This window comes from Strix uralensis, chromosome 5 (assembly GCF_047716275.1).
Source record: "Strix uralensis isolate ZFMK-TIS-50842 chromosome 5, bStrUra1, whole genome shotgun sequence".
Classification (NCBI taxonomy): domain Eukaryota; kingdom Metazoa; phylum Chordata; class Aves; order Strigiformes; family Strigidae; genus Strix; species Strix uralensis.
The window spans coordinates 71,698,801-71,724,558 of NC_133976.1; the positions used below are offsets into that span (position 1 = coordinate 71,698,801).

The 25,758-nt window shown below is 39.5% G+C and overlaps 1 protein-coding gene across 7 annotated transcripts in view; it reads right to left on the reverse strand.

Moving 5' to 3' along the window:
• Window positions 1-25,758, reverse strand: part of BICD1 (BICD cargo adaptor 1) — a 183,216-nt gene that overhangs the window by 63,294 nt on the left and 94,164 nt on the right. For all 7 annotated transcript variants that reach the window (XM_074871561.1, XM_074871560.1, XM_074871558.1 and 4 more), the window contains exon 2: window positions 23,960-24,172. In XM_074871561.1, the coding sequence (XP_074727662.1) occupies window positions 23,960-24,172 (213 nt within the window). The remainder of the gene's footprint in view (window positions 1-23,959; window positions 24,173-25,758) is intronic.

A 25,758-nucleotide genomic window follows, 5' to 3' on the forward strand; every position in this document is an offset into this window, starting at 1 on the left:
AATTGTAAAAATTTGTATAGCCTCCAGCGGGACTAAGATTTCACTGTATGCACTGAAATGTTGAGGAGCAGGGAACAGTAAAGTGAATTCCTGAGGATGGAAAGGAGGAAAGAGAAAAGTCACCAAAACACCTAAATAAGAGGGGTGGGCTTGAGTATTTTAGCACCCATTATGCTTGGTTGGTATGGAAAAATATGTCCCTGTTTATTGACTGCATGATTTTGCATTGCTTTCTGCTGTCTAACTTTTGATGTCAGGATGGTTTCAGAGCTCCCTGTGGTAACCAATCTCCGAGTGTGCTGGGCAGCAACTCCATTCTCCCATGTTTCACAGGCACAGAGCTAGGCTTCTTATAAGCAACTGTCTCCCCTCCTTAGGACTGGGAGCTATTTTAATTACAGTTCGCTGCTAGCTCAGTCCTACCTTCCTTATATTCCTTACACCAGTAATCAAGCCGTGCTGTCAAGGGATGCACGTGCCAGACCAGGGCTCTGCACTGCATTACAATACTATCCAAGTTCTGCTTTCTTAATTTGCATGCCAAGCCAATCTTTGGTCTTGTAAACACCAGCTTGACATTGCAATATCGATGTCTGTGAGCAAGTGCCTCTGCCTTCTCCCGCTGTGGGAGCACTGTGCTGCAGCACAGTGTTAGCGCTGAGGAAGCTGAGAGCATGTCGACACACAGACCCAGGGCTGGGCAGCAGTACTAATAAATCTGGTCCCTGGGACAGTGCAGCTAAATTAGTAGGGGGCTGAGTTCAAATTAATCAGACATGTAATTAATCCTGATCCTCAGCTCACAAAAGATCATAAAAATCATAGAAAAATGGATCTCAAAGGGGCCCCATGGCATCATCTAGTCCATTTGTCTTTCCCAGGACAGGGGTAACTACATCTATGTCATTCCTGCTATCTGTCTAATCTTTTCTTAAAGACTTGCAATGACAGATCCCATCACCTTTCCCAGAAACTTGTTTCCTGACTTCACTTTTGCCTTTGTCAGAAACCTCTTTTGAATGCCTAATCTGAACCCAAGTCTTTCACACTATAAGTGGAAAACAGTATTTTTTCTACCCACCAAAGGCAGGAAAATAAATGCATCTGTTCCTCTCTGCAGGAGTCTTCCATTTACCCACCGTACCGATCTTTAGCAATCTCTCTCTACAAATAAAAGAGCATGTGAGAAGTGAGGATCCCAGATAGATCTCTCCTGGAAAGATCTCTGAGATCTCTCCCACCACAGAGAAAACTCATTAGATGTCCTTGCATGAAATACAGCAGAAATGTAGGGAGATGGGTGATGATGACAACAATGGTAACTAGATGTTGGGGGGAAAAGAATAGGAGACCCCAAATAACACTCCACATTCCCTCTAGTACCCAGTTCCTCACAGTGGATCAAGAGAGAAGAAATATATTGGAAGAAACAAAGAATAAAACATTAATACTATTTAGCAAGTAGTGTGAATAAATAGCTAAAGGATACAAAGAAAGTATTCACAGGTACAAATCTATTTCAAGTAGTCATCTGCTGGGACATACTCTATTGTGCTGCAGAGGAGCTGTGAGAGCTCAGCATCAAAGCAGCTCTGTAAACCCATGCTCATAGCAGATCTTCCCTTTCAAAATTATTCTTGCAGATTGTCAGCTGCAGAGGTGTTAAAAGCTCTCTGAATCTGCACCCACTTCCCTTCCCAATGACAACAGCCCATTTCAAGTTCACCTTAAAAGATTTCAGCATGGTAAAAAAGGTTGCTAAGAAATGAGGAGCAACAAGAAAGTTAAACATCAGTAATTCTCCTTCTTCTCCAAAAGGACAGAGACATAGCATCTTTAAATAAACACATCTGTGCCATAAAATTCAAATGTTCTCATGCGGCCAATTCTGTCATTATTAAGAGAGAGTATTTCCTCAAAGTTAGGCGTAATTTCAATAATTAAAATCCATCTAGCATTACCCATCTGCTGCAAGAAGCATGGCATTCGGCAGCTTATTTGACCTTGTGTGCAGAACACCCACCCACGCCCGCTTATTCTTCTGTGGCATGAGCAGGAACATCAATTCAGAAACAGGAGTTGGTTAATATTAAAAAGATTAAAATGTCTCAATGACTAATTTTTTTTTTCCTCAAAGACTTAGCATTTTTAATTTTGGTAATATATTTGAGTGACTTAGGTGGCAAATATAGCTGAAGATAAGTACTTCATCTATCTGTAAACTACATCCTTTAGGAGTGAATTTTACACATAATTTTTATTCATTACAGTGCACATGGCAATTCATGAATATGAATGCCTACATGGAAGATTTGATAAAGTAAACTGCACTAAAGATTACTTGAATTTATTGATATGGACAGTGAAAATACCTGTACTCAGAAAGTGACTCTGTAACACTGTAGTACTCTTGACTGTTCAACATAAATTGGTTTGAAACCTGATCTTGGCTTTTATAATCTGCCCTTCCCATTGTTTATTTTAATACTGACTGCAAATTTCAAAGATTTACTTTATATATATATTACAGTCAATGGTAGTAATTTTTAAATTGTTAGTTTTCTATCTTGTCCTTAAAAGGCTGAGCAAACAAGACTCTTGCTGCTAGGCACGCAGGACAGAAAAACAAATGTAATACATGCCATAAGAACATAGTGCAAGGGCTGACTATCAATGCCATAACCCTCACAGAGATTATTCAAGCACGTTGCTCATGGCAGCACAGCCTTAAAATTAAATTATTCTTTTGGAAATTGAATAAACACTGAATATTATTCACTGCCTGCAATGCATCAAAACAGAAAAAAAATGCCATAAAATGCTGTATTTACTCAGGAAGTAAAATATCAGCTAAGTTACGGTATTGTTCAACTTTGGATATTAAAATGATGCTTAAATCTATTTTTTTCTATTCTCTTGATTTCCCCTTTAAAACCACTGCTGTTTTCCTTTCACTATTTGTTTCCACTGGACTGCCATCCAAGTCATGATGGGTGTTGGTCTGATAACAGGAGCCTTCTGCTGAAATGGATTGTTGAATTATTAAGATACGGTTAAAAAACTGAACTGGGAACACCCACAGAAAATTTAAAACAGCTCTTTGTTACCTAAAGATAATATTCACTAAAGGACTGATAATCTTCTAAAAACACCTTGTGGCATGAGGTAGACAGTATCTCATGGCAAATACTGAGTGATCTCGGCGATCATTAAAGCACGTGCGAGCAACGGGACTTGGCAGCTCTCGGAGCTGGGCTGAAAAAGTCCCGAGTTCAGCAAGAGAGGGAAGCAGTTTCCTTGTCCTTGCTAAAGTTGTGCTCAAGGACCTTGATAAACCAAGAATACTATTTTCTCAGATTTATGGAAATCTAAAAAAACATGCCCATGTGAGAAGTAAAGGGGAAAACATTTTATTTCAAAGACATGTTTGCCTAAGCCTTATCTACCTCAATATCAGCATTTTCAAATTCTGAACTCAGCCTTCGCTCAAGCCTTCAAGCCTGCTGGTGACAGCTGGGTGAAATGGGGGTGCCAGACTGGCCCCCTGCCTGGCCCTGTCAGGCTTGGAGAGGGCTACCTCAGCAGCAATCCCCCAAGGTGTAAGGGCACCCACGCATCACGTTGGAGTGCTGGACTGTAAATCTCCAGCTACTGATAAGAAAGTTATATGACAGTGAAGGATTGCAGTCCAAAGTCTTAATTGCTCCCTCTGCTTTCTAACATCCCAGCAGGCCACTGCTGATTGATAGCTCATGCTCCCTTTGTTTTTTTCTGACTGATTTTTATTATAAAATATAACAAAACACTAGAGGATGGCTCCAAGCTCATTACAGTGTTCTTAAATTTCCTCTGAGTTTTTAAAGTACTCAACCAAGACCTTGATGTAACAACATTACTAATGAAATCCAATACCAATTTCAGCAAATGACTATTTAAATGCAAGTTTTTCAGTTCTTATTCTCTTGTATGCCCAATGGCTTGATACAGCACAACTGAATTCAGTTATACACTGCAAAAAAAGTGCAGCAGAATAATCAATCTAGTAAAACGACAGCCATCCTTGGGGAGGAAAAACAACAGCACACTTGAAGTAGGTCAGAATTCAGACAAGAAACAGGAATGAGATTTATGAACTCCCCTTCGTTAATTGATCAATATATACCATGTCATATACCTACACAGTTGTGGGCCATTCACATGTTCTTCATCTTTGAAATATTGTTACCAGCGTCTATAAGGAAGATGACCCAAACTGCAAACAATTCCTGGGGCTCTTAATTATTATACTGAGGTTTAGTTCACCCAGCATCTCAACCAGAATCAACTTTGCATCTTCCTGATGTTGTGTACCTACATACATATAGCATGCCTGAATCTTAATTTTTTCCTGCTACAGAATTACCTTCACAAATTTTACTTCAGTGTAACAGGCTTCCACAAGTCCGAGTATCAGCCCCTTTCTCTTCTACAGAAATCCTAAGTCTGATTCAAATCCAGGGTAATCAGGGGAAGAATCTGGATAGGTAACTTTAAGACACTGACAGTTTGGTGAGCTTTGAACAGGATCCCATGTTTCTGGCCAGCATGGGACTGGAATGGATAGGTAAGAAAGCAGCAGATCACAAAGCATACACCGGCCTGTGGCACAGCTATTTTCTTGTACTGACCTTGAGGTCTAGCATCATCTCTCTGCCAGGCTCTGAGCAAAGACCAAAGGCTACCCTTCTCCCAGCCCTGGGGAATGGCTCAGAGATGGAGCTGCTGCTGACTGTACCATGTATTTCATCACACCAAAAACTGGTGCTGATTGTGCATTGTGCTGATAAGGAGGACAGTCAAGGCTCTGGATAAAGCTCAGTATTGCTCTTTGAAAACACTGAAATGCCACAGTACTTGTTTCAGACAGGAACTCTTCTTTGTTTTCAAAGGTGAAAGGGGACTGCTTTATATAAGGCAGTCTCCATTAATATGGGCTTTCAACGGAGAACAAAAGCAAATGATGCAATTTTTCCTGCTTGGAATCTCAATTAGAAACTTGGACTTAGCACCAGCACACAGCTTTGAGAGTAACTCGGAAATGGGAGAGAAGAGTTGATGCAGAAGAAGGGATTTCTGAAAGTGAAAAAAACCTTTCTTTAAAGAGAAAGCCAGTTGTAATACCCTACAATTTAATAGCAAACCAAATAGGATGGTAGGTTCTTTAAATACTCCATCAGGGAAAATACAGAATGTTGCTAATATTTTCTCTGTTTAAGCACAACAAAATAGATGTGAAAGACAGCTGCTACATGACAGAATCTAGGTCTTCTTTTGCAGGACATAAAGAACCAAGAACCACCCAATAGATTCATACTAGCGCTGTTAGAAGCTCTTGCATATCAAAAGAACTGGAAAAAAGATTACAATATTAGAACCTTGTGTAGGGAAAACAGTATATTTCAGTCAGAACTGTGGATCCAAGAATCCCCGGAATTTCCTAGCTTTAGGAGGAAATACAAACTTCTTCCACCACCTCACATAGTTCGCCAAGAGTCACAGCAATCAACAAATGCAAGAGGACAGACTGTTATTAAAAACTGGGATCTCAGTCTCTGTGCCTCAACTTCCACAATTAGGGGAAAAAATTCATCTAATTATAGGAAATTTGTGCAAATTATACACCTTAAGAATTTAGAGCACAGTTAAAACACAATGCAAAAATTTGATTACCAGATATAACAATACAGGCATTTATATAAAGAGGTAGGAAATTTGTAAAACATGTCTTGGTTTAAAAAAAAAAAGTCTTATTGCAAACAGAATTTATTACCATAGTATTTTATTTCTCATATGAATAAGATTAATGTATGTTATAAGAACAGACTGGTTAAATTATCTCACCAAGTAGGCAGGGAACTGAACAGATGGCAGCACCACTGAGGTAGCAACAGGAATCACTAGTCCTTGCTTATCCAGATGATCTTTATCATTTCTATAACATTAGAAAATGACTCACCTATGAAATACAATGTTCTGAGAACGAGGCAGAAAAATTCCTTATTTTTTTCTCCCCCTTGAACAGAAGATTAATGACTGTCTAGACATCAGCATTATATTGTTAGTAGTTTTAAAAGGAAATCACATACAGAGATACCCCATTTCTGCTAATTTGTGGGCTTTATTTTTTAAAGATAAAGATTTATTTATTAGAAAATGTTTATTCAGAATGTATATGAACCACATGCAGTCTGCTGGTTATTTTGTTTCTTTGTAGGCAGAGCTTTTTTGGATAAGATTATCTTGAACCAGAAGACTGGTTTAGAGCACAATTAGTGTGCCCAGCCAAAACATGCATGACAGCATTTATAGGGAGTCAATCCCTTACCCTCAGAAGGCAAATCATGGTTGGTTTTGGGCACTTTTGATTTTATACAGTCATATGAAACACACAGAGAAAAACAATACCTTGGTCATAGCGAGAAACAAAGCTTCCTTGTTCCTGCTCATTTATCCCATCCTGCTATAGGTTCCAAAGCAAAGGACAAAGGTCTTAATTACAGGAGTTACTGGAGTATTTCCCTGCCTACAGATCACAGCAGAGCCTTTTCAGAAAAATAATTGTTTATATCACTATTTTCATTAACAGCTAGAGCTCACAAATAAGTTTAAAGTGCAGTGTTGCACACTGAGGCCAAGAAAATTATCTCAGTTGTACGGAATGGAAGAGAGCAGTGTGGGTCTGTATTTAGGGTTTGTCTGGGGTTTTTTTCCTTTCACTTTGCATGCCAGTATGGAAATAGTTAAACAAAAACATTTAGCAATTTTTAGTATCAATTTGCGAACAATGAGGCAAATATAACTAGATACAGTTCATCTGTGGTCAGCAGTGATGCATTAGGGATTAACTTTGGCCAAGGTCTATAAACATACTATGCAGACAAACAGGTCTTTGATGCCTCTTGATATCTAGATGAAACGAGCTCTGGGGAAAAAAAAAAAAAAGGCAAGAAAAATAAAAGAAAAAGCACAGCACTTAAGGTCTCAGAAACTTGTCCCTCACATAAGCAATTGAAAAGAGCAAGTCAAATTAGGCCACAGACTGGAACAGAGCTTCTAAAGTCTGATCTGGCACTAAGTATGATGCTTCTTGTAGCCAGCTGTCTGTACCTTACAGAAAAAAGCCTCCTAGGGTAACTCTTACAGTGTAAGAAGGTTGGAAATGTATTCTGTGTTGCAGAACTTCATTCCAATGCAAATCCTGCATTCATTTTTTCACAGTAACTATGAGGTTTAATGTCCTTGAATCAGAGCAAGAGCATAAAGCTGAGGGTTGGTGACTTTTCTAAGATGGCACTGTACTGGAGGGTATAACCACTGCATTCCCTGAATCTTATAAGGGATTTCTTAACTTAATTGAAGATGCAATACAAGCCCGAGTTTGCCTTCAGGCTACTTTTACACTGAGGTTAGTTGAAATGCATGTGTCTGGCCTGAGTAAGACACAGAATTATTAAAAGTATAAGGCTACAAAATATACTGAAAGTCGGTACTGCACAGGTAAAAAAGGAATACAGTCCTCCTGGGAGGTGATGCACAGAAAAGATTTATGAGTACACAAGAGAGGACCTATCTGGAGTTCTCCCTTTACTCAGAAACAAAGTGAGTGAGATCTGCAAGAGCCATTTCCTGCCTGGAAAAAACCCTGGTGGTATCAGCTCTGAACGTTTTTTTCCTTATTACCTCTTCTTAAAACACAAACACCAGTCCTACTTACCTTATACAGCAGTGATCTTGGCAATCAAACAAAAGCCTACCAACCCATCAATCCAGAGACAAGTGCACTTGTGCAAGGCCCAGATACAACCCCTTAATGTTCATTATCTTAATCAGGGAAGATGCTCTATTAGTGCTTTGGTTGTTCTTTCGTATCCACGTCCCCTTGTAACTTGACTGCTGTCCTACTTATCTGCTCCCAGAAAAGCCACGCTGGAGCCACAGGAAATCCATCCATCTCCTCTGGGAGAAAAATCCTCTTCGAGTAAGTCCGGAGTGCTATCGTTAGCTGCCAGCCAGCTACCCGGCAGCACAGGAAACCTCCACTAAGACCATGATTATTGCAGTTGGTGCCCTCTGAAAGCCCAGTCATGAACAAGGGAGCTCAGCACACACCCAGACACATCTCCATCATCACTTTTAAACCTCCCAGTACAAACACATCTTAAATCTGGCTGGATTTAAGAGAAGGAGTAAGACATGGCTTGGACTGTGCAACAATAATATGGGATGAATAGTTTGTTTTAAAGGAAGTCTGAGACCTCTTTTGAAAAAAATTAAGTACATAAATATAGAAGAATGTTCACCTTGGGTGAACTATCTCTGCTATTAAAAGAATTTGTCTATTCTTTACCTATTCCGCATAACATCACAAAATTTCTTCAAATAAATTACAATTTTATTTTTCAGTGAAGCTTTTCACTCCAAGGTATGTGAAATGCAAGGTACCAGTATTGCATGGACTTGCTGTTCAGCTGGCCAAATGTAAGGACAGGGTACCACCACATGCACCAGCAGAAACTGCAGCATGGGGTGGAAGGTGGGACAGAGAGAGAGACTTCATATTACAGGTGCACTTTGATGAAGGGCCAAATTAGTGCTTCAGTGCTTATTGCTATTTTCTAAAAGAAAAGTAGTGAAAACTCTAGGAAAACACTAAATAAATGAAAAATCTAGCTTCTGGAGAACATGAAAGTTGCTCCCAAAACAACTGAAAGCAAAATATCTACTTCATATACAGTCTCAGACCAAATTATTCTTCCCCATCCTTGGCTGAACAATAATAGGCTATCAAGGTTGTGCAATAAAAGCCCACACTATAAAGTGAAAATTACAGCAAGAAAAAACTCTGAATCTAGCTGGAGAACAGCATAGTTGAGAGGAGGCCGCAATAAATCATGTTTAGAAGTTAACCCCAGTCATGCTGAAATGATGAAAATTTCTAATGGATTACAGACAGAAGATGGAAAGCAGAAAGCCAGATGAGAAGGCGGCACATGGGTCTGCACCCCAACAGCCCCTGAGTTATGTGCTTCAGTGGAGGAAGTGACATGTGTTTATTTTACTTTACTGCTGTTTTCACAATGCATTTTACCACACCATTGAGTAACAACATGATTATAGGGCCTGAACTGTTTTTCAGCTGCAGCACAAGCTTTAAAAATAACTTGACCTTCCAGACCTCGGATGGGAATGATGCTTAGGGGCACCCCCACTACTTCAAGGCACAACTAAGAAAGGGAGTTTCCTTACGAAGTGCGGTGTAAAAAAAGCCTGCTAAACAAAAATGCTAAAATACATGTAAGAAAAACTGACTGTGTGTTTAGGTTTCAGTAATAAGACAAGCCTTGATATTTCAAACATTGCAAGATGGTGTAGCTCATACCAGAATTTTGCCGCAGTGGTGGACAGGAAAGAAATAGTCACGGCTGTATTTCCTTAAGTAGTGGCATGTAATAAAGAAGAAACCAGCCTATTTTGTTTTCAATGTCCTGGGCTTGTTTACAACCCCTGGGGAGAAGGTCAGTGCAATATGATATGAAAAACATAATGATAATCCAGTCTTTGCATTTGGTTCTCGATGGAAAGAAAGATTATCTCTATGATTCACTTTAAGTTACCGTCGTGATTTTTAATAAAATGACAACAGGGCTGAAAACAATCTCCAAAAATTTGCTACCTTTGGAAGTGACGAGCTTTCCAGTTTTAGTCAAAGAACAACATTTTTGCTAACTATCCTGCCTTTAAATAGATGATCATGGCTCTTTCTGCCTTAAGGCGCAAAGTTACAGAGGCTGTAGCACTGGTTATTCTGACTATGTGAAGAATCAATATCTCTGATATTTCTGAGTTCAGCTAAGAACAAAAATGTAGACTGTGTTAGAGGAACTTCAGACTTTCAGTCTGTAACATGCATTTATTGGGCCTGAAAAGGAAATATGGTTCTCCAAAGTAAATGGGTATAAAAGAATGATTAATCTACATAAATGTTGCTGAAGCTGAGCTGGTAGTTGGTTCGCCTTACCTTTCTGATTGCTGCAGTGAGAAGCTCAGTAATAATATTCATTGAATTCCTGCAAACTGGTCCTTAGCTCACCCAGGCAATTCACAGCCTGAATTCAGCAGGAGGCAGGTGGTGTAGCTGCCCTGTGTTAGAGCTGACCATACAAGAACAGCTTATTACCATTGATAACATGCTAGAAGGAGGAGGATTTCTTAAATTGAAACACCAGCAGGGTTGTACGATTCTTATGTTAAGTTTCCAGACTCACGTTGGTGTTTTTTTTCCTTCTCAGTGCTCTAAAGCTTCTTCACTTTTTAAACTTCAGAACATGCACTGTCATTATTTCTTTCCTTTGAAGACATTAATAGAATTTCAAGTGGACTAACAGTGTAATAGTATTTTTAAATTCTATTAGCAATTTAAGGTTCAATTTCATTTATAGCCTATAAAATGATTTATTTCAAAACAGAGTTATGGCTCTGGTGCATAACTCCCTCTCATAACAAATTTGGTGAGAAGAAATTATGTAGTCAGGTTAGGAAGAAGAGTCATTTGTAACTTTTAGAGGGCAAGAAAAGTGGTAATGGAAAATTCGTAACTGGCTTCTTAAAAATTTTTACAATGGATAAAAACATAAAACAATGCAAAAATCTAATACATGAAAGCTATCAAGGGACTGACTTCAAATCACCACTGAAAGCTATCAAGGGACTGACTTCAAATCACCACTGACATTTAGAGAGCATGGGCAAACTAAGTTGTATAAAAATCAGCTGTACCTCCTAGCCTCCAAAACAAAAATATTCTGGTGATGACTGAAGATCTGTAATAGAATGAATGTCTAAAACACTAATCACATAAATCTACTTCTATAGCTATTTCTTACCTGCTTAACAACTTATTGCACAGTAAAATGCTTATGAGAACTGCTGCCAAAACAAGGTGAGCACCAGTTCTGCAAAGTGCCTACAAACATGTCTGAAAGTATCATCAATAAGCCTATCCATAGAACTCCTTGGATACTTTTTATGCTTCTGCTTCAAAACACACTTAGATGTCTTTGTGAAATGGAACTTCTTTTCTGACGTATTGCAAAGGGGTCTGCAGATTCAGTCTTATTTCCTCGCTGTGTTTGAAGTCTTGGACAACAAACCAAGGTCATCCTTTTCCTCTCAGATTTTTGGAGCAAGCTAAGGCAGAGTGAGTTTATGAAACCTGGTTGCTGACTTGATATAGGACAAATTAATTTCTCTCTTTAGTATATTCCTAATTACTTGACAACCAACCCTTGACTGTACCTATTCTTTAGATTTTTTACTTTTTCTTCCCTGCTTTTCTTATCTGTCTTGAGCTCTCTATGTGCCTCATTTGAGAGGGACAGGTAGTCACTGCACGTGAAATACCACTTGAGAGAGAATGTTTTGGAAAGAATCACGCTCCTTTCTCCACATTGACCAGAATTTTGCCCTTGCCATTTTAATCATGTACAGCTACTAAGCACAGAATCAGAATCTGGTATCTTCTTGCTGCTGTTGTGTTGCCACTTCCCTTGGGAAAGTAATTCCCTTCCTTGGGAGGGAATATGAGCAACAAATGTAAACTACCCCATATCTTTAGCCAAAACCCACAGCATTGCATTTGTGAACAAATTTGCATTTGTTTTTGCATCCCGTTTTTGTGACTAGGTATGCAGGACTGATGGGAAATGGCCCACTTTTAACCCACCTCACTCTAAAGCTGACACTGTAATGCCACATCCATTCTTCACATATAGTTCACAGACAGTATCAGAACAGACATCCTGACCGTTTCACTGAAGTGAAAGTCACATACCTATGATGATGCCTTCAAGGCACATTTGGCTGAAAGAGTCAACGTACTGTGCTTCAGAAGAAGAGGAAAGGCTGCACAGGCAGAATGAATGAGCAGTGAAGACAAAAATTGCATTCATATCTAGTCCTACCTATTTGATGGGTTTTTGGAACAATAACGTCACAGAAGCAGACAAGCTGTGATTATGTATGTGCATCTGCACGTACACATCTAAAACATTTGCCTGCAAAAGTGCATTTCTCTCAATCCTGAAGCTTAAAAGTGGATTTGACCATCACAATGAAAGGGTGATAACACTGTCTGACCTCTGCCTGACTTGCTGCCCTCCTCCTGGATGCTGACTGGCACTGACTGTTGAGAATAACTAAAAATAACCAGCTTGTCTCACATACTGCAATAAGGGCAAAGGGAGAAAAAGAGGTGGCTTATTTGAGTTTCTTGCTGTTCACCCTCCTGTCATCTTCCTCTTGTATTTTTCCCCTTGAGAACAGAGTTTGTTGCAGAAAACACAATTAGCACAGATGATGGGAGCCAAGAACTTATTAATGATTTCATACCAATGCCAAACTGGTAATGAGTTTGAGGTTTTGAGGCAGAAGAGGGAATTGAATGGGAGAACCTACTCCACAGAGGACCATACCTAAGGATGGCATCACATTGCCACACAGAGCAGACTTCAGTTTTGTAAGATGTAGTCTGAATGAATCCAAATGAGAGGATGCCAACACATAGAGCACAAAAATATAAACCCCAGAGATGTTTGATTTTCTCATATTTTTCAGGGTTTCATAGGTTTTGCTTCTATGTCTTTCTTTCTATTTGTTTGATGGGGTTTTTTTGTCAGGGAAATTTTTACTGGTTGCTAACTCTCCAAAGGCATGTATTAGATGTGTCATGCTCAGTCTCACTCTGATTGCAACTCACAAATCATCCACTTCTGGGGTCAGGTCACCAGCAATGCTCTATGCCCTGGTATCTAAGACATATTCCTAGGAAAAGGTAAATCCCATTTCCCAAGATTACCTAGTGAATCCCAGAAGGAACCATTACAAATAAATCAGTATTGATTAAAGGACAAGAAAAATACACTGAAAATAAATACGTTTTTTGAACAAGTAAGAGCAGATGTGGAAGCTCAAGTACCTTAGCTTGTAATTATTGTCCACTTGTGATCAACATGCAGGAGTTTCTCTTAAGGTCCAAGTGCTTAGCACTGGAAGAGATCATTACATTTTTCAGCTTTGTTTGGTTGATCTCATCTGTCAATGAATGACTCCTCAGTGCCATCATTACTGCACTGCTTAATCATGAGCAATGTCAAAAGTTTAGGAAGAAGCGGGTTAGGAAAATAGGCAGTGATGCATCTGTATGCAGAGAACAGGAGAAAGCCAACAACTGACGGTAAAGTCAGGCAGAACTACAATGCACATGGGGACTCCCAGGAGAAGAGAAATACAACTGTACTGCTTGTGTACTGATGACTGGGACTACCTCAAGATTACTGTTCTGCAACCCAATGAGTCCTGAAGATATAAAACATTCAACAATTGCCAGGCACATTCTAACACTGAATGACTGGGAAGAACAGCATCAGTCTCTCAGAGAAGGTTTGACTCTTTTTTTTTCTTTTTTAAATTGGAAACTGCTCAGGATATTTAAAAAAAAAATCAAAGGGAGTTAATTGGAACACAGACAAGAAACTTACTTTCACTCTTTGTTTAATATTCTTTTCCAGTGGCACATGTCACTGAAACTTATGCTCTATTTGCTTGTGCACTCAGGCAGTGAGGACTTCCAGCAAAAATTTCTCCTTCTCCTTGTTATGTCTTTACTTGTTATGTGTTTAAGCTTTTGGATTCTAGCTTCAGAAAGTCTAGCACCCAGGGTATTCTTCCTTTCCCGCTTAATCCCAGGCAAATGAATGAAGTCACAAGGTACAAGCCACCACAGCTCCTGGGCTCTTGCTCCTGAGAGTCCAGATCACATTGCAAGGATTCTTTAAAAATTGGCAATACAGCCAATCCCAGCACTGCCAAAAACCATCTTATTCCACACCACTTGAATAGACAAAAGCCCAAGTTATTCTTAACCAGCAAATTAATACTGAAAAGAGTGAGTCAGCACAAGCAGTTCTTATGAGGGCTTTCTCATCTAGAAACAAAAACAAGTCAGCACAGTTATGTGTTTTTAAAAAAGTAGGGGCTGCACAAAACTAACATTTTCTCAGCTCAGAGAGCTGCTAGTGCAGAACCCTGCCTCCAGCAGTGGCCACTCACAGGTGGGTAACACCCACGAAATGGGGATATTATATGATGATGCTTTCCCTGGTGTCCCCTCCCAGCCCCCTGTATCAGGGGGTCGAGGAACTTTCTGAGCTGGGCGCTGAGTCTAGATCTTCAGGTATAAGCAGCACTGATGGCCCCAACCTCCATGAGTTCTGTCTCACCCTTCTTTAAACCCAGGTATAGCTCTGGCCTCCATAGCCGTCCTCTCAGCACATTCTCACACAATACCTTGTACAGGGGTGTACTTAAAGGGCTTTGTAACACTACCTCAGCACAAATAAAGGGTCATTATTTCACAGATCTTATGTAAGAATGAGCACTGCTAGACACCGATTTGATTAATTACTGCCTAGATTATGAAGCACAGCTGAAAGTACACCCTCTTTCATTTTCTATCTGAGGCCCTGCAAAGGACCCTTTCTGAAAGAAGCTGAAAATTTGAGTGTTTATAATAAGACATTCTGTATTGTGCTGGTTTTGGCTGGCGTAGAGTTAATTTTGTTCATAGCAGCTAGTATGGGGCTATGTTTTGGATTTATGCTGGAAACTGTTGATAATTCAGGGATGTTTTAGTTACTGCTGAGTGGTGCTTACACACAGTCAAGGCCTTTTCTGCTCCTCACACCACCTCACCAGCGAGCAGGCTGGGGGGGCGCACAAGAAGTTGAGAGGGGACACAGCCAGGACAGCTGACCCCAACTGACCAAAGGGATATCCCAGACCATATAATGTCATGCTCAGCATATAAAGCTGGTGAAAAAGGAGGAGGGGGGGACGTTTGGAATGATGGCATTTTGTCTTCCTAAGTAACTGTTAGGTTGATGGAGTCCTGCTTTCATGGAGATGGCTGAACACCTGCCTACTGATAGAAAGTAGGGAATTAATTCCTTGTTTTGCTTTGTTTGCAGCTTTTGCTTTACTTATTAAACTGTCATTATCTCAACCCATGAGTTTTTACCTTTCTGATTCTCTCTCCCATCCCCCAGAAGGGTAGTGAGTGAGCGGCTGCCTTGGGCTTAGTTGCCAGCTGGGGTTAAACCACAACATGTATTTATGCAACAGTCCCTTGGTTATGCCCCATTATCCCGCCTGGCCTTTTTTTGACCTCCCTACTGTCCATTGTTTGACTCTGTTATTCACAGCAGAGCTAAATGCCTGAACCTTGCCAAAGAAAACAGTGTCATGCATGTGTCAGATCACAAGTTTGCATCCTAAGTCATTGTTCTGGGCTCATTAACAGGAAACACAACCAGCCAAAGCTGGTTTTGGTAGCTTGCAGGTATAGTCGAGGGTGAGAACAGCAGAACAAGGAGATTACCCTGAGAAAACAGTGCCACAACAAAATGCCTTTATTCTGCACTGTTGACCTTCCTATTCTATTACAGTTGGTGCTTATGAGGAGTATGTTCTTAAAGACATCAGCATTTTATAAGCAGTTATAGGATTACAACAATTTAGGATTATAAACTGTATTTCAGGAAATAAAAGGCTGAATCTCACATGGCCACCTTTGGTTTCACCTGCAGGAGCAAGTGGTTTGTTGGTCAACATGTGAAACAAGAACCACAAGAAAGTGTTTGGTGGTAACTAAGTAGTAGATGAAGTTGAATGGCAGATTTATAATTAAACCTTTATCTGTTAATAAGGACACTCAGAAGCAGTCTATGCTGGACAGGTCTTGCTGCATATACTTAAAGCTCTTTCTTTGACAGATAGACAGTATCAGCTGCTAGCATATCTATCCCTTTCACTGCATGAGGAGAGATTTGGTGGGATTACAAGTCGTAGCTTGCTTTATTTGTCTTTCTCCAAGACATAGAGCCATTTTATTTCTTTTCAGAAGTAAAGTCCTGTGAACATGGAAAGTAAATGCACAAGGCAGAGAAAACCATTTAACAAGCATCAGTATCTAACTCTACAAAATAACACCCTCACAAAACCGCTGTACAAATTATGTGAAAATTATTAAAAAACCTTTGTCAGCAAACACCATTAAGAATCACCTCCAGAGTTTTGTACCTTCCAGACTGCCTCATGCTGCAAAGTCAGGTTTTACACTTCAGTGTGGTCTGCTGCTATCTTTTCCCATCACAGCCCATCTACACATTATCTTTATTGCCTGTTAGGAGAAACTCTGCAGTGGACCTCTTTTACAGGGATTATGCCTTGGTCCATATCAGTCTGAAGTGAGTGGATGTAGGCACTTCTACAAGAAATAGTGAGACTGATATGTACACAGGATGAATGGAAATGTGTGTATAAGTGTCAGAAAAAAAAAACAGAACAAGGGTTAAAGGAATGGCGTGCAGTGATAGTGAAGGGCATCACTTGCAGTCAATCCAATGATGACCCACCAGTGGCCTTCACTTACAAACATGCACTGCTGATTTTCCAGAGACGTGTCAAGAGGACAGGAATTTGGAGCAAGGACAGGGTCACTCTCCACCCTATGCAGGCTAAAGCCCCCAGAGCAGGGCTCTAGATAGAGCACAGACAAGTAAGTGCCTTCACAGGAAAAGCATTAACACCTGACCACTTACAGAAATGGTTAACATGTTTTTAAAGAGGTCCAGATAAGACACAAGTATATACTGGAGTTTGATTTGAAGCAGGTCAGAAACATCTAATAAAATTTCCTATGTTACAGAACATTATGCTATTATATGATAATTAGGATTAAGGTCAATCTGAAAACTTTCCCTGAAAGCAGAAGTAAACAATACATTTTTAGCAAAATTTTCAGCCTCTCAACAAAAAACCCCACCCATTAGCACTGTCAGCAAAGTAGGGAGAAAAATTTATGAGGGTAGCTAGGCACCAGCAAGCTGGAAAATTTCCCTTCAGCAGGCTTTTCTAAAAACAGGAGAGAGAAAAGAAAAACACTTCCCAGAGGGCAAAGTAACGAATTTATATTCTAAGCCTAATTTAGAGCTGGTTCTAGCCAGTTGAAGGAAGCTTCCAAACCAAAGGAATGTAAATATAGTCAATTAGACTGACTATGCTAATACTACCCTAAACTGTGATGAGAGAGCTTTCCTGACAGGAGGAACAGTTCTGCCACCTCTCTAGCACGCCTCAGCTGCACTTGGTTTCTCAGGCAGCTCTGACCCCCACAGTCATCTCCGTGGGCTGCTCTGGCATCACATTCCTACAGCTTCTTTTCAAAAAGCAGTGCTTGCATGAAGGTACCTTAAGATGAAGACAGCATTATCAATGGCCACAGTGAATGCTTCACTGTATTTCCTTACTCATTCTCCCTCTAGAAATGAAGCCATTGCTGCAAGTACCAGCGTAATATTAGTAAGAAGATAAATATATTTATAATGCAGACTTTATTTAATTACTGTAAATGCCAGAAGAAACTTCCATTCTTCAGCAGATTGAGTGGGATAAGTCTGTTGATGCGGCCACTGGGAAGCACAGGACAAGACCATGAGGGAGCAGGTGAGATCATGGAAGAATGCTGTATGCATTGTCACAGTCAACAGTGCAGTCACTTAAATTGCTTCACTGTGTAGGATAATCCTCAAAGCACAATCACAGCTTCCCTATTCTATGCATGAAGAAAATTAGACAACCACAAGGGAAAGCAAGCTAGTAACATTGAAGAGGGTTCACTATTCTCTAAGAGAGCTTTGTCACTATGGCCAGGACACTAAAAGATGCTTCCTGCAGTACATGGTTCATAGCATGGACTTATCTTTTCCATCTTTCTTCAACACAGAGTCAGAGAAAGCTACCTCACTTGGAAACCTAGAGCTACCTCCCTCCAAGACCTCAGTAGTCAAACTACTAGCCACAGGAGAGACAGGTTGAAGACTACACTCTCTCTGAGGGATGGAGACAGCCTTTACTGAGGGCTGTCATCTCACAGAGGAGAGGCCAGGGTTCTGGTCTCTGCCCCAATTGATATTTAAGTATTTCTTATTAAACATTAATGGAAATAGGGACTAGAAATAGTTCCCTATTCCCAGCTGAATGTCTTAGCCTTTAGGCTACAGTCATTCTTGTGAGCTGGCTCACTCTTGCTCTCCCTGACCCACAAAATACTAACCATCCCCCAACAAAATGGAACAGCTTCATCTGAAGGAATGAAGAGCCTGCCAACTGACTGCTAAGGCACTTTCTTCAGAGAGAGAAGTGGATTCATAATCCCTCAGGCAGAGAAGAAATTGGAGCCCCAAACCTTGCCACAATCAGAACCAGAGAGTGGAAGGACATCACTATGTGATGAGGTCAGCTAGGGAAATTTCTCCTTGGAGGACCCCAGTAGCACCTACAGCAGTGCTCAATCTCCAGTAGCAGCATAGTAATAGACCTCAGTCCCAGCCAGACGTGTTCCTGAACGTGTCTGGAAATGGACCTTTACATGGGCAGAAAATTTTACAGGTGGAAACTTAGGCACCTAATGACTGTAGGAACCTCCAGGAGTAAATGACATTTGAACGTATTAAGGATCTCAGTTTTGGACCTAACCACATCCTACATTAAATAGGAAGCACTATGTACCCAAATCCTGTTACAGTCTAACCCTAGAGCAACAAAACAAGAACCTGAAACTGGTGTAGGTATTAACTAGATATGTGTTCACATTTAAAGCTTTTAGGCTTTACTCTGAATCATCAAAAATGTGAAAAACCCTAACTCTTTAGACTGAGAAATTATAATTTCTTAATAGGAAATAGCCAAATAGGAATTTTTTGAAGGTATATTTAGTATAGAAATACTAATTCTTCTTACTTTTTTAGATAAAAGTCAACGTGAATATAATGCCTGTAATTTTTTTCCGTTTCTCATGTATTTTCAGAATGCAGATGTGCATTCTGAAATGCATTTAGCATGAGGTTACATTTCTGAAATGGCCATAGCTAGCAGCAAAACTTCTTATAATTATTCACCCAGCAGAAGTGCTCATGCTTTGCATCATACATAGGTTCCCCTCAAAAAAAGTCCAGGCTGTGACACCCATATGTTTCCTGATTAGCATGAAGTACAAGACCTTTGTACTATTGAAGTGAATAAAAGTTTAGCTTTTGATTTCAAGGGCAGCAAGGCTGCACAACTTCATCCTAGATTTTTTTTTCACCTGGTTTCAACACATAGTGTCTCACCAATTTGTATTTTTCTCCCCAACACTTTTTCACTGCTCTCATCTCTGCTTTTGCCCTCTGGAAGCTCAGGTGTGTGCTGTTGCCATGTCCCATTAACACTGCCACCACATAAACCTCCCTGTTAATCTGTTATCTCCTGGACTGCAGGTACCCAGGTGCCGATTTCTTTTTGCAATGCCAGCAGCTGCTGCAGTGACATTTAGTAGCACAGACTAGGAGTTTTAACCCATTGGTCCATGATTTTCTTATGTTATTCCTCCTCCTTTTCACTAGTCTTCTTAAGAGCGAGCTGACCCATACCTGCCAGCCTCTTCAATCACAAAAGCATTCATCTACCCACTTGACACAACTCCTAATCCTAGTCTCATAACACCTACGCAACTCAAACTTTCAAACACCATCTTTCATCTCCATTTTCTACAGTTTCACCTGCTTTCCCTCTTTACTTCATGCTCTTTCCCCTCAACTTGTCACCTGTTTCGAATGCCTAGCTCCAAGGCATTCAGCTTCCTCATGAAGGAGGAGTATGATCTTGTCACAAAAATTTTCTGCTCCAACTTCTGAGGACTTCACTTCATCTGTGCTTGCATAACCACCTCTGTCAGTTATCAACTTCTCAAGGTAGTGATCTCATCTTCTGTACCCATTTATAAAGTGCTTATTGTTACCATAAGGAAAGATTTTTCAGTAGCACAAATGGAAGAACCAGTCACTCATCTCCTGACTACAAGTAAACACAGTTTTTAAATAGGACAAAACAAACACTGAGGAATTAGAAAATTATACAAGATTGTATTTTTAAAATATGTTTTTTAAAAGAGTATTTCTTTAATATTTATAATAAAGGCAGGCAATTAATATGCAGTTAGAAAAGGTTAAATAAGCTAATAACCATACTGATCTCTCCACACAGAGAGGCCATCTTCCATAAACTGTGTGATTCATAACATACAGATTTTGTAAATCTGGTCTCTCTGGCCTCAGTTTTAAAATCTGTGTATTTTCTGGTTCAGATTACAGCAGTTTTAAGACTCTCCAAACAACCTTCTACATCCTCTGTCTGAGTTCTGGGTGGGAGAAAAGAATGAAAAGGGCTACCTACTTCCCAAAATGTATATTTTATTTAGTTAGGTGATAAGTTAATAATATTCCTATCCAAACCGCTAGGGATTTTTATTACATCAAAAATAACGCTGCTGGTGTTTTACTCTTTTGATCATTTTAACATGAATCTAGAAAGCCATCTGTACAGAGATTCCTGGTTCATCCTTCACCATCAGGGTGAAACAAATGCTCAAGTTCTTCAGAAATGTGTCTTTTTCTAGTAATGAGCACTGAAATTAGTTTGTTTACTTTCCCAGACTGAGATGCATAACCTCCAGAGACCCGAGCCTGATATATTCCCTTTTATAGCAAAAGGGATCCAGGTCAAGCTGCCCTGCAGACATCAGCTGTGACTATATGGCAGATACTTGTAAAAAGTCATGAATTTTTAAACTCTGGGGCTACGGAATTCCCAAGATTCCTAAAAGCCATCAGCATTCATGCGAGTGTGTTCTGATGGTTCACAAAATGCTCATACACATTCATATGACTATGGATTTCTGTGCAAATGCAGAAAGCAGAATGTATTTGGAAGAGGACTCCCACGACAGACTAGAGAATGGAGAAACACTCACTGTGTTATTTAGGGATGTGGACCAATAACAGGGGTCACTTTTTGAAAACCTAGCTGTCAGTCTTCAGTATCGTAAGGGACTGAGTGCATGGATGAAGTACCATAAATTTCTGTCATCTATGCAAAAATGCTATTTCCAGGACCACACAGCAGTTTTCCAAACCTTTTATATTAAGTCTGAAGGAGTGATTACTTTTTGGTTTAGTTTATAAGATATCTTAAGTGAGGTTTAAAAAACAACTATAAAGCATATTCCTTTGGGAGAGGCGGGGGTGGGCAGGGAAAGGAAGAGACAGGGTACAGCCAGGTAACTTACATCCAGAATCTCTCTGCACATCACTCTGTACAGTTGCTCACATAAAGACTATCCTTTTTTTCTTCCATTTTTTTCCTCTAACAAGATTTTCAAATACACTGGTTAAAGAGACAAATTATTTTCTCACTGTAGCAATCTACCTGTGGCAACTACTAATGACTCTCTTTACCCCAAAATGTACCAGACATTTCATATTTCTTTTTCCCACCTTAGTGGCTGTCAAGATTTGAAGTAAGCCAAGTATCCCTTTTCCTATTAGCAGTACCCAGAACCAAGCAGTCAAAGTTCATAAACGCTTACAGTAGAAGGGCATCTCATTTCTGCAGACACTTGGACATTACAGCCTTAGGATTTATGTGTTTGGAGCAAGGTATACTGAGCTCGGTGCAAGGGTGAGCCCAAGGTAGGTGTCAATCACACTCTATCTCTTATTATATTCAAGTCATTAATCATAATAGTGTGTGGTATAAGCTTGGTAATGAACTGACTGCACTAATGCCATTTATGTTTCAATACATTGATTGTAGCTCCACAACACAGTCAAGGAGTTTATACTCAGGGTCCAACATCATCTTATTAATAACAATGAGTTTATCAGCCTTATTTTTATTCAAGTAAATTATTTTCTTGCACTTTAATTAACTACTAGGGCTTGTTTCTATTTAGTGTTAGAACTGGAAATAATTGCAAGCTGGTCTCACACTAGGGGTTACCATTATCTCCAAAGAAATGGGGACAATCAATATTCTAGGGAGGACAGGCACTGAAACTGCCTCCTGAATAACTTACAGATCAATAATCATGACAGAAAATGGAAGGCAGATTTGCATTTGTAGGAATCCCAAGGAGACCCCAGAGGAAGGAATAGAGTACAAAGGCAAATGTGTAATTTTCTCTTAGTTGTTCATTTGTGACTGAACCCCAGGTCATCAGGACCTGTGAGCTTTAATCAAATGGTTAGGTAGGTGTGTCAGCAGCTGGTTGCCTGCTACCAAGAATATTTTAGGATGAGTAGATATAAACTTGATTTTTTTGTTTTATAACCATCACAACAGCAATTACAATCGCATATTTTAATTGAAACTTGCAATTAAATAGCATATATTTACTTCTAACTGAAACCTAATTTGTATTATGGGCAAGTCCAGTGCAACCATTAAATAAGAATGTTCAATGGGGGTAAAAGACCCAGTTCCAGTGAGACCCTGTCCTAGGGGTTTCTGTAGGTTAAAAGGATGCCGTTCCACTCAGCTACAGAAAACATGATAATCTTTGCTAATTTGTTAAATTCACATGAAAGAATCACTTTCCAGAACCACCTAGGAAATATCTCTTCCAGCAACTGGACACTGGGGAGAGCCCCTAACATCCAAGCATTCCTGGGGAAAGCAGGGAGGATGTGGGGTTACTTCCAAGTGCTGCCTTCCCCTCCATGTAGTTGCTTTGCTTAAAAAACTAAATCTGTAGAGATTTTTAAGAGAAACAGTAAGACCGGTAGAAATGAGGTATGAATGTGGGCATGAAAGCACTAGAAGAAATGGCAGAAGGATAAAAGAAAAGTGTGCATTGAAGGCACCTTGGCAAACAGACCATCAAGATCATAGCAGACTCATGGGCAACTTCTCAGACACCCAGATTGCAAAAACAGCCTACACCCAGGAAAGGAGACTAGAGACCAATGAATAGATCAGCGGTGTTGCACAGGGACTCACAGGAGAGGGACGAGCCAAAGGACAAAAGTTTTCAATAAATGTCAACTTCTTAAGAGCACAAGAGGTACGTCTAAAATGAGCACATGGTCACAAATCTATGAGAAACCCAGGAGTTGATAGCCAGTATTCCTCATCTTCCATTTCTCCATAATTAATGCTGGCCAAAATGGCTAGTCTAAGAGTCTAAGAAGGTGAGCAAAAGTCAATTTGCTAGCACAGCTGAAGGAAACAGAGTCACCTTCCTCTCATGTATGGTCTTGTGTTGAACTTTGCTACATGAATTGTGAAAACTAACCATCAATACAGAAAGAATAAACCAGTAAAATTATATCAGTCCTCCACTAACTGGGATATAGAAACAATAATAAGTAAAAACCCCTTCTGTCTAAACTTCCAGTTTTCAAGAAAAAAAGGACAAGTTATTAAATATTACTAAATTCTCTACTGAAATTAATCAATAACCACTGTGTCCCATATGGCCAGTAACTACATTTGGCTTCCTTTTGTAAATTTCCTAAACATGAGCATGCATTTCAATTTTGCTCTACAGTAGAAAAAAATGGTGAAAGCTTTATCTAATTCTAGCCAATCCAGAATACCTGAGAAATTATGTGAATGTTGAGAAAGAGAGGAGTTACATGAATATCAGAAGCATACAGAAAATGTGTTTATGTAAAACTCACTTATATGTAGGCACTGTAAAACACAATAGAAAATGCTAAGAGTGCTTTGGAAATGATAGCTTCCTGAATTGAGTTTTACTGTATTTGTTGGGGGGGAGGGTTGTTGCTGTTTAAAAATAGTAACAAAGTTACATTTTTTCCTTTCTAAATTATATCCCTCTCAGGCCAGGTGGTTTCTGGGATGATCACAGACTGGTGGTAGGTGAGCATTTTTACTTCTTGTAGTATTTTCATGAGTCAGAGCCATGCCATCCATGATATTCCAAGAAAATTCAGCCTCTTGCTCCCTGCACACCCCCATTTACCTCTTTCAAGTCCTGGACAATAGCAGTGAGTCTCTCATTCTCTGCCTGAACGTTGGTGACCACTGCCCTGCTCTGCTTCAGCTCATTCTGCATCTCCAAAATCTTCCCAAGGTAATAAGCTTCTTTTGATGCAGACTCCTGGAGGAGAGTCTCTTCACGTGTTTCACCATCTTCAGCCACTTTGCGGTGAATCGAGAAGGACTGTCCAAATGCCTGCAAGAGGAAAACATGCACAATATAAAACTACTGAAGCCCTAGAAAAATTATCAATGATAATGAGCAGCTGCATAGCCAGCGGGAACAAAATGGATCTCTAAGTCCCAAACTCTGACCTAATAAATACTGCCTTAGCAGCTTCCCAGCAGCTGAGGGCCAACATCTCATTTAGCTGAAATGAAGCATCTTGAAGCTGTTCTCATTTGCAGTATGGATTTATGGCCCCTATCCAGGCGACCTCCACTGAGATCAAGATGGTGCTCTGCTAACTAGCCATTAATTAGTGCCAGTGTTTAATTCTCCTGCACGAGGTCAGCTGATAATTCGTCAATTCCTTTCTTCTCTAGTTCTGCAAAATGAATGTGTGGTTTGTTTTGCTTTAAAGAGCATAAATACCTGACAAATCTTTCTAAATCGCTTTCCATTTTCAACACTCTTTTATCATAGGAGCTGACTTCAAGATGTGGAAAAAAGCTTCCCATACCTTGAAAGAAAGATAAATGAGTTGAGTATCAAGCAGTAGCCATCTATACCACTGGTAAGCTAAACATGGAGTTTGACCACCCCTTTATTTCATTTGTACTTGGTGTTTTCTGCTTTTGCTGAAAAGAAACAATATTTAAATATTCAAGAAGTTTCTAAATATACAGGTAATTTTCAGTGATCCTCTTCTTGTTACTGGCTTCAAGTGATCAATTTAATGAGGCAGTATTTCTCAGTGACAATTTCTGATGTTATTTTGGACAGCTCTGAAACAACTTGGAAGAAAGGAAAGTACAAGCCATGATAGTAGAAGTGATGGAGACATCATTTAGCTATGAAAGACAGAGGGGAAAAACCTGCAATAATATAGTAACCTAAAAAATAATGTAATAACACAAAATAATATATAAATAAAAATAGTAATAAAATCATATATAAAGTAAAATAAAATCAAAACCTGTTTTGTTTGTATTACATTTAAAAACAGACATTTGGTTGAAGATGATATGGCCTAATTCTGAAAAAAGTCAAAAGGTCTCTAATGTTAAGAATATTTAGAAGGTCTCTAATGTTAAGAATATTTAGCCCAACATATGCAAAAGCTCTCTCATATATCTTAATTCAAAGACAGTGTATTTGAAAGACCATGATTTTTAAATTTTTTCCCCAATATAGGAGAGAAAGATGTAAGTCATAGTAATATATGTCCTTTCAGTGGGAAATTCTCCCCAAAAGCTTAATTTCTACCCAGTCCTATGAAAACACAAAGCAGAGTATACATTTGTACCCACTGTAAGCAATAGCCTCCTTTGCCTTCCCACAGATAAGAACTATTTGCCAAATCCATTGTTTTACTGCCACTGTTTCTAGCCTTTCAGAACACAATTTAAGTTTTACTGGCACTAGAACTGAAGCAGCCCCTTAGAAACTTCAAAGAGAAACCCTGTTCAAAAACTTTTTGGCTTTTAAGTCTACTTCACTTAGAGAATCCTGTGAACTCAGCATTAAAGGATTCTAAAAATATTCAATAATGTATTAACCCAGCTGTCTTCTCAAAAGACTGCAAGTTACTGAAATAGCAAGCATCAGCAACTTGCCAA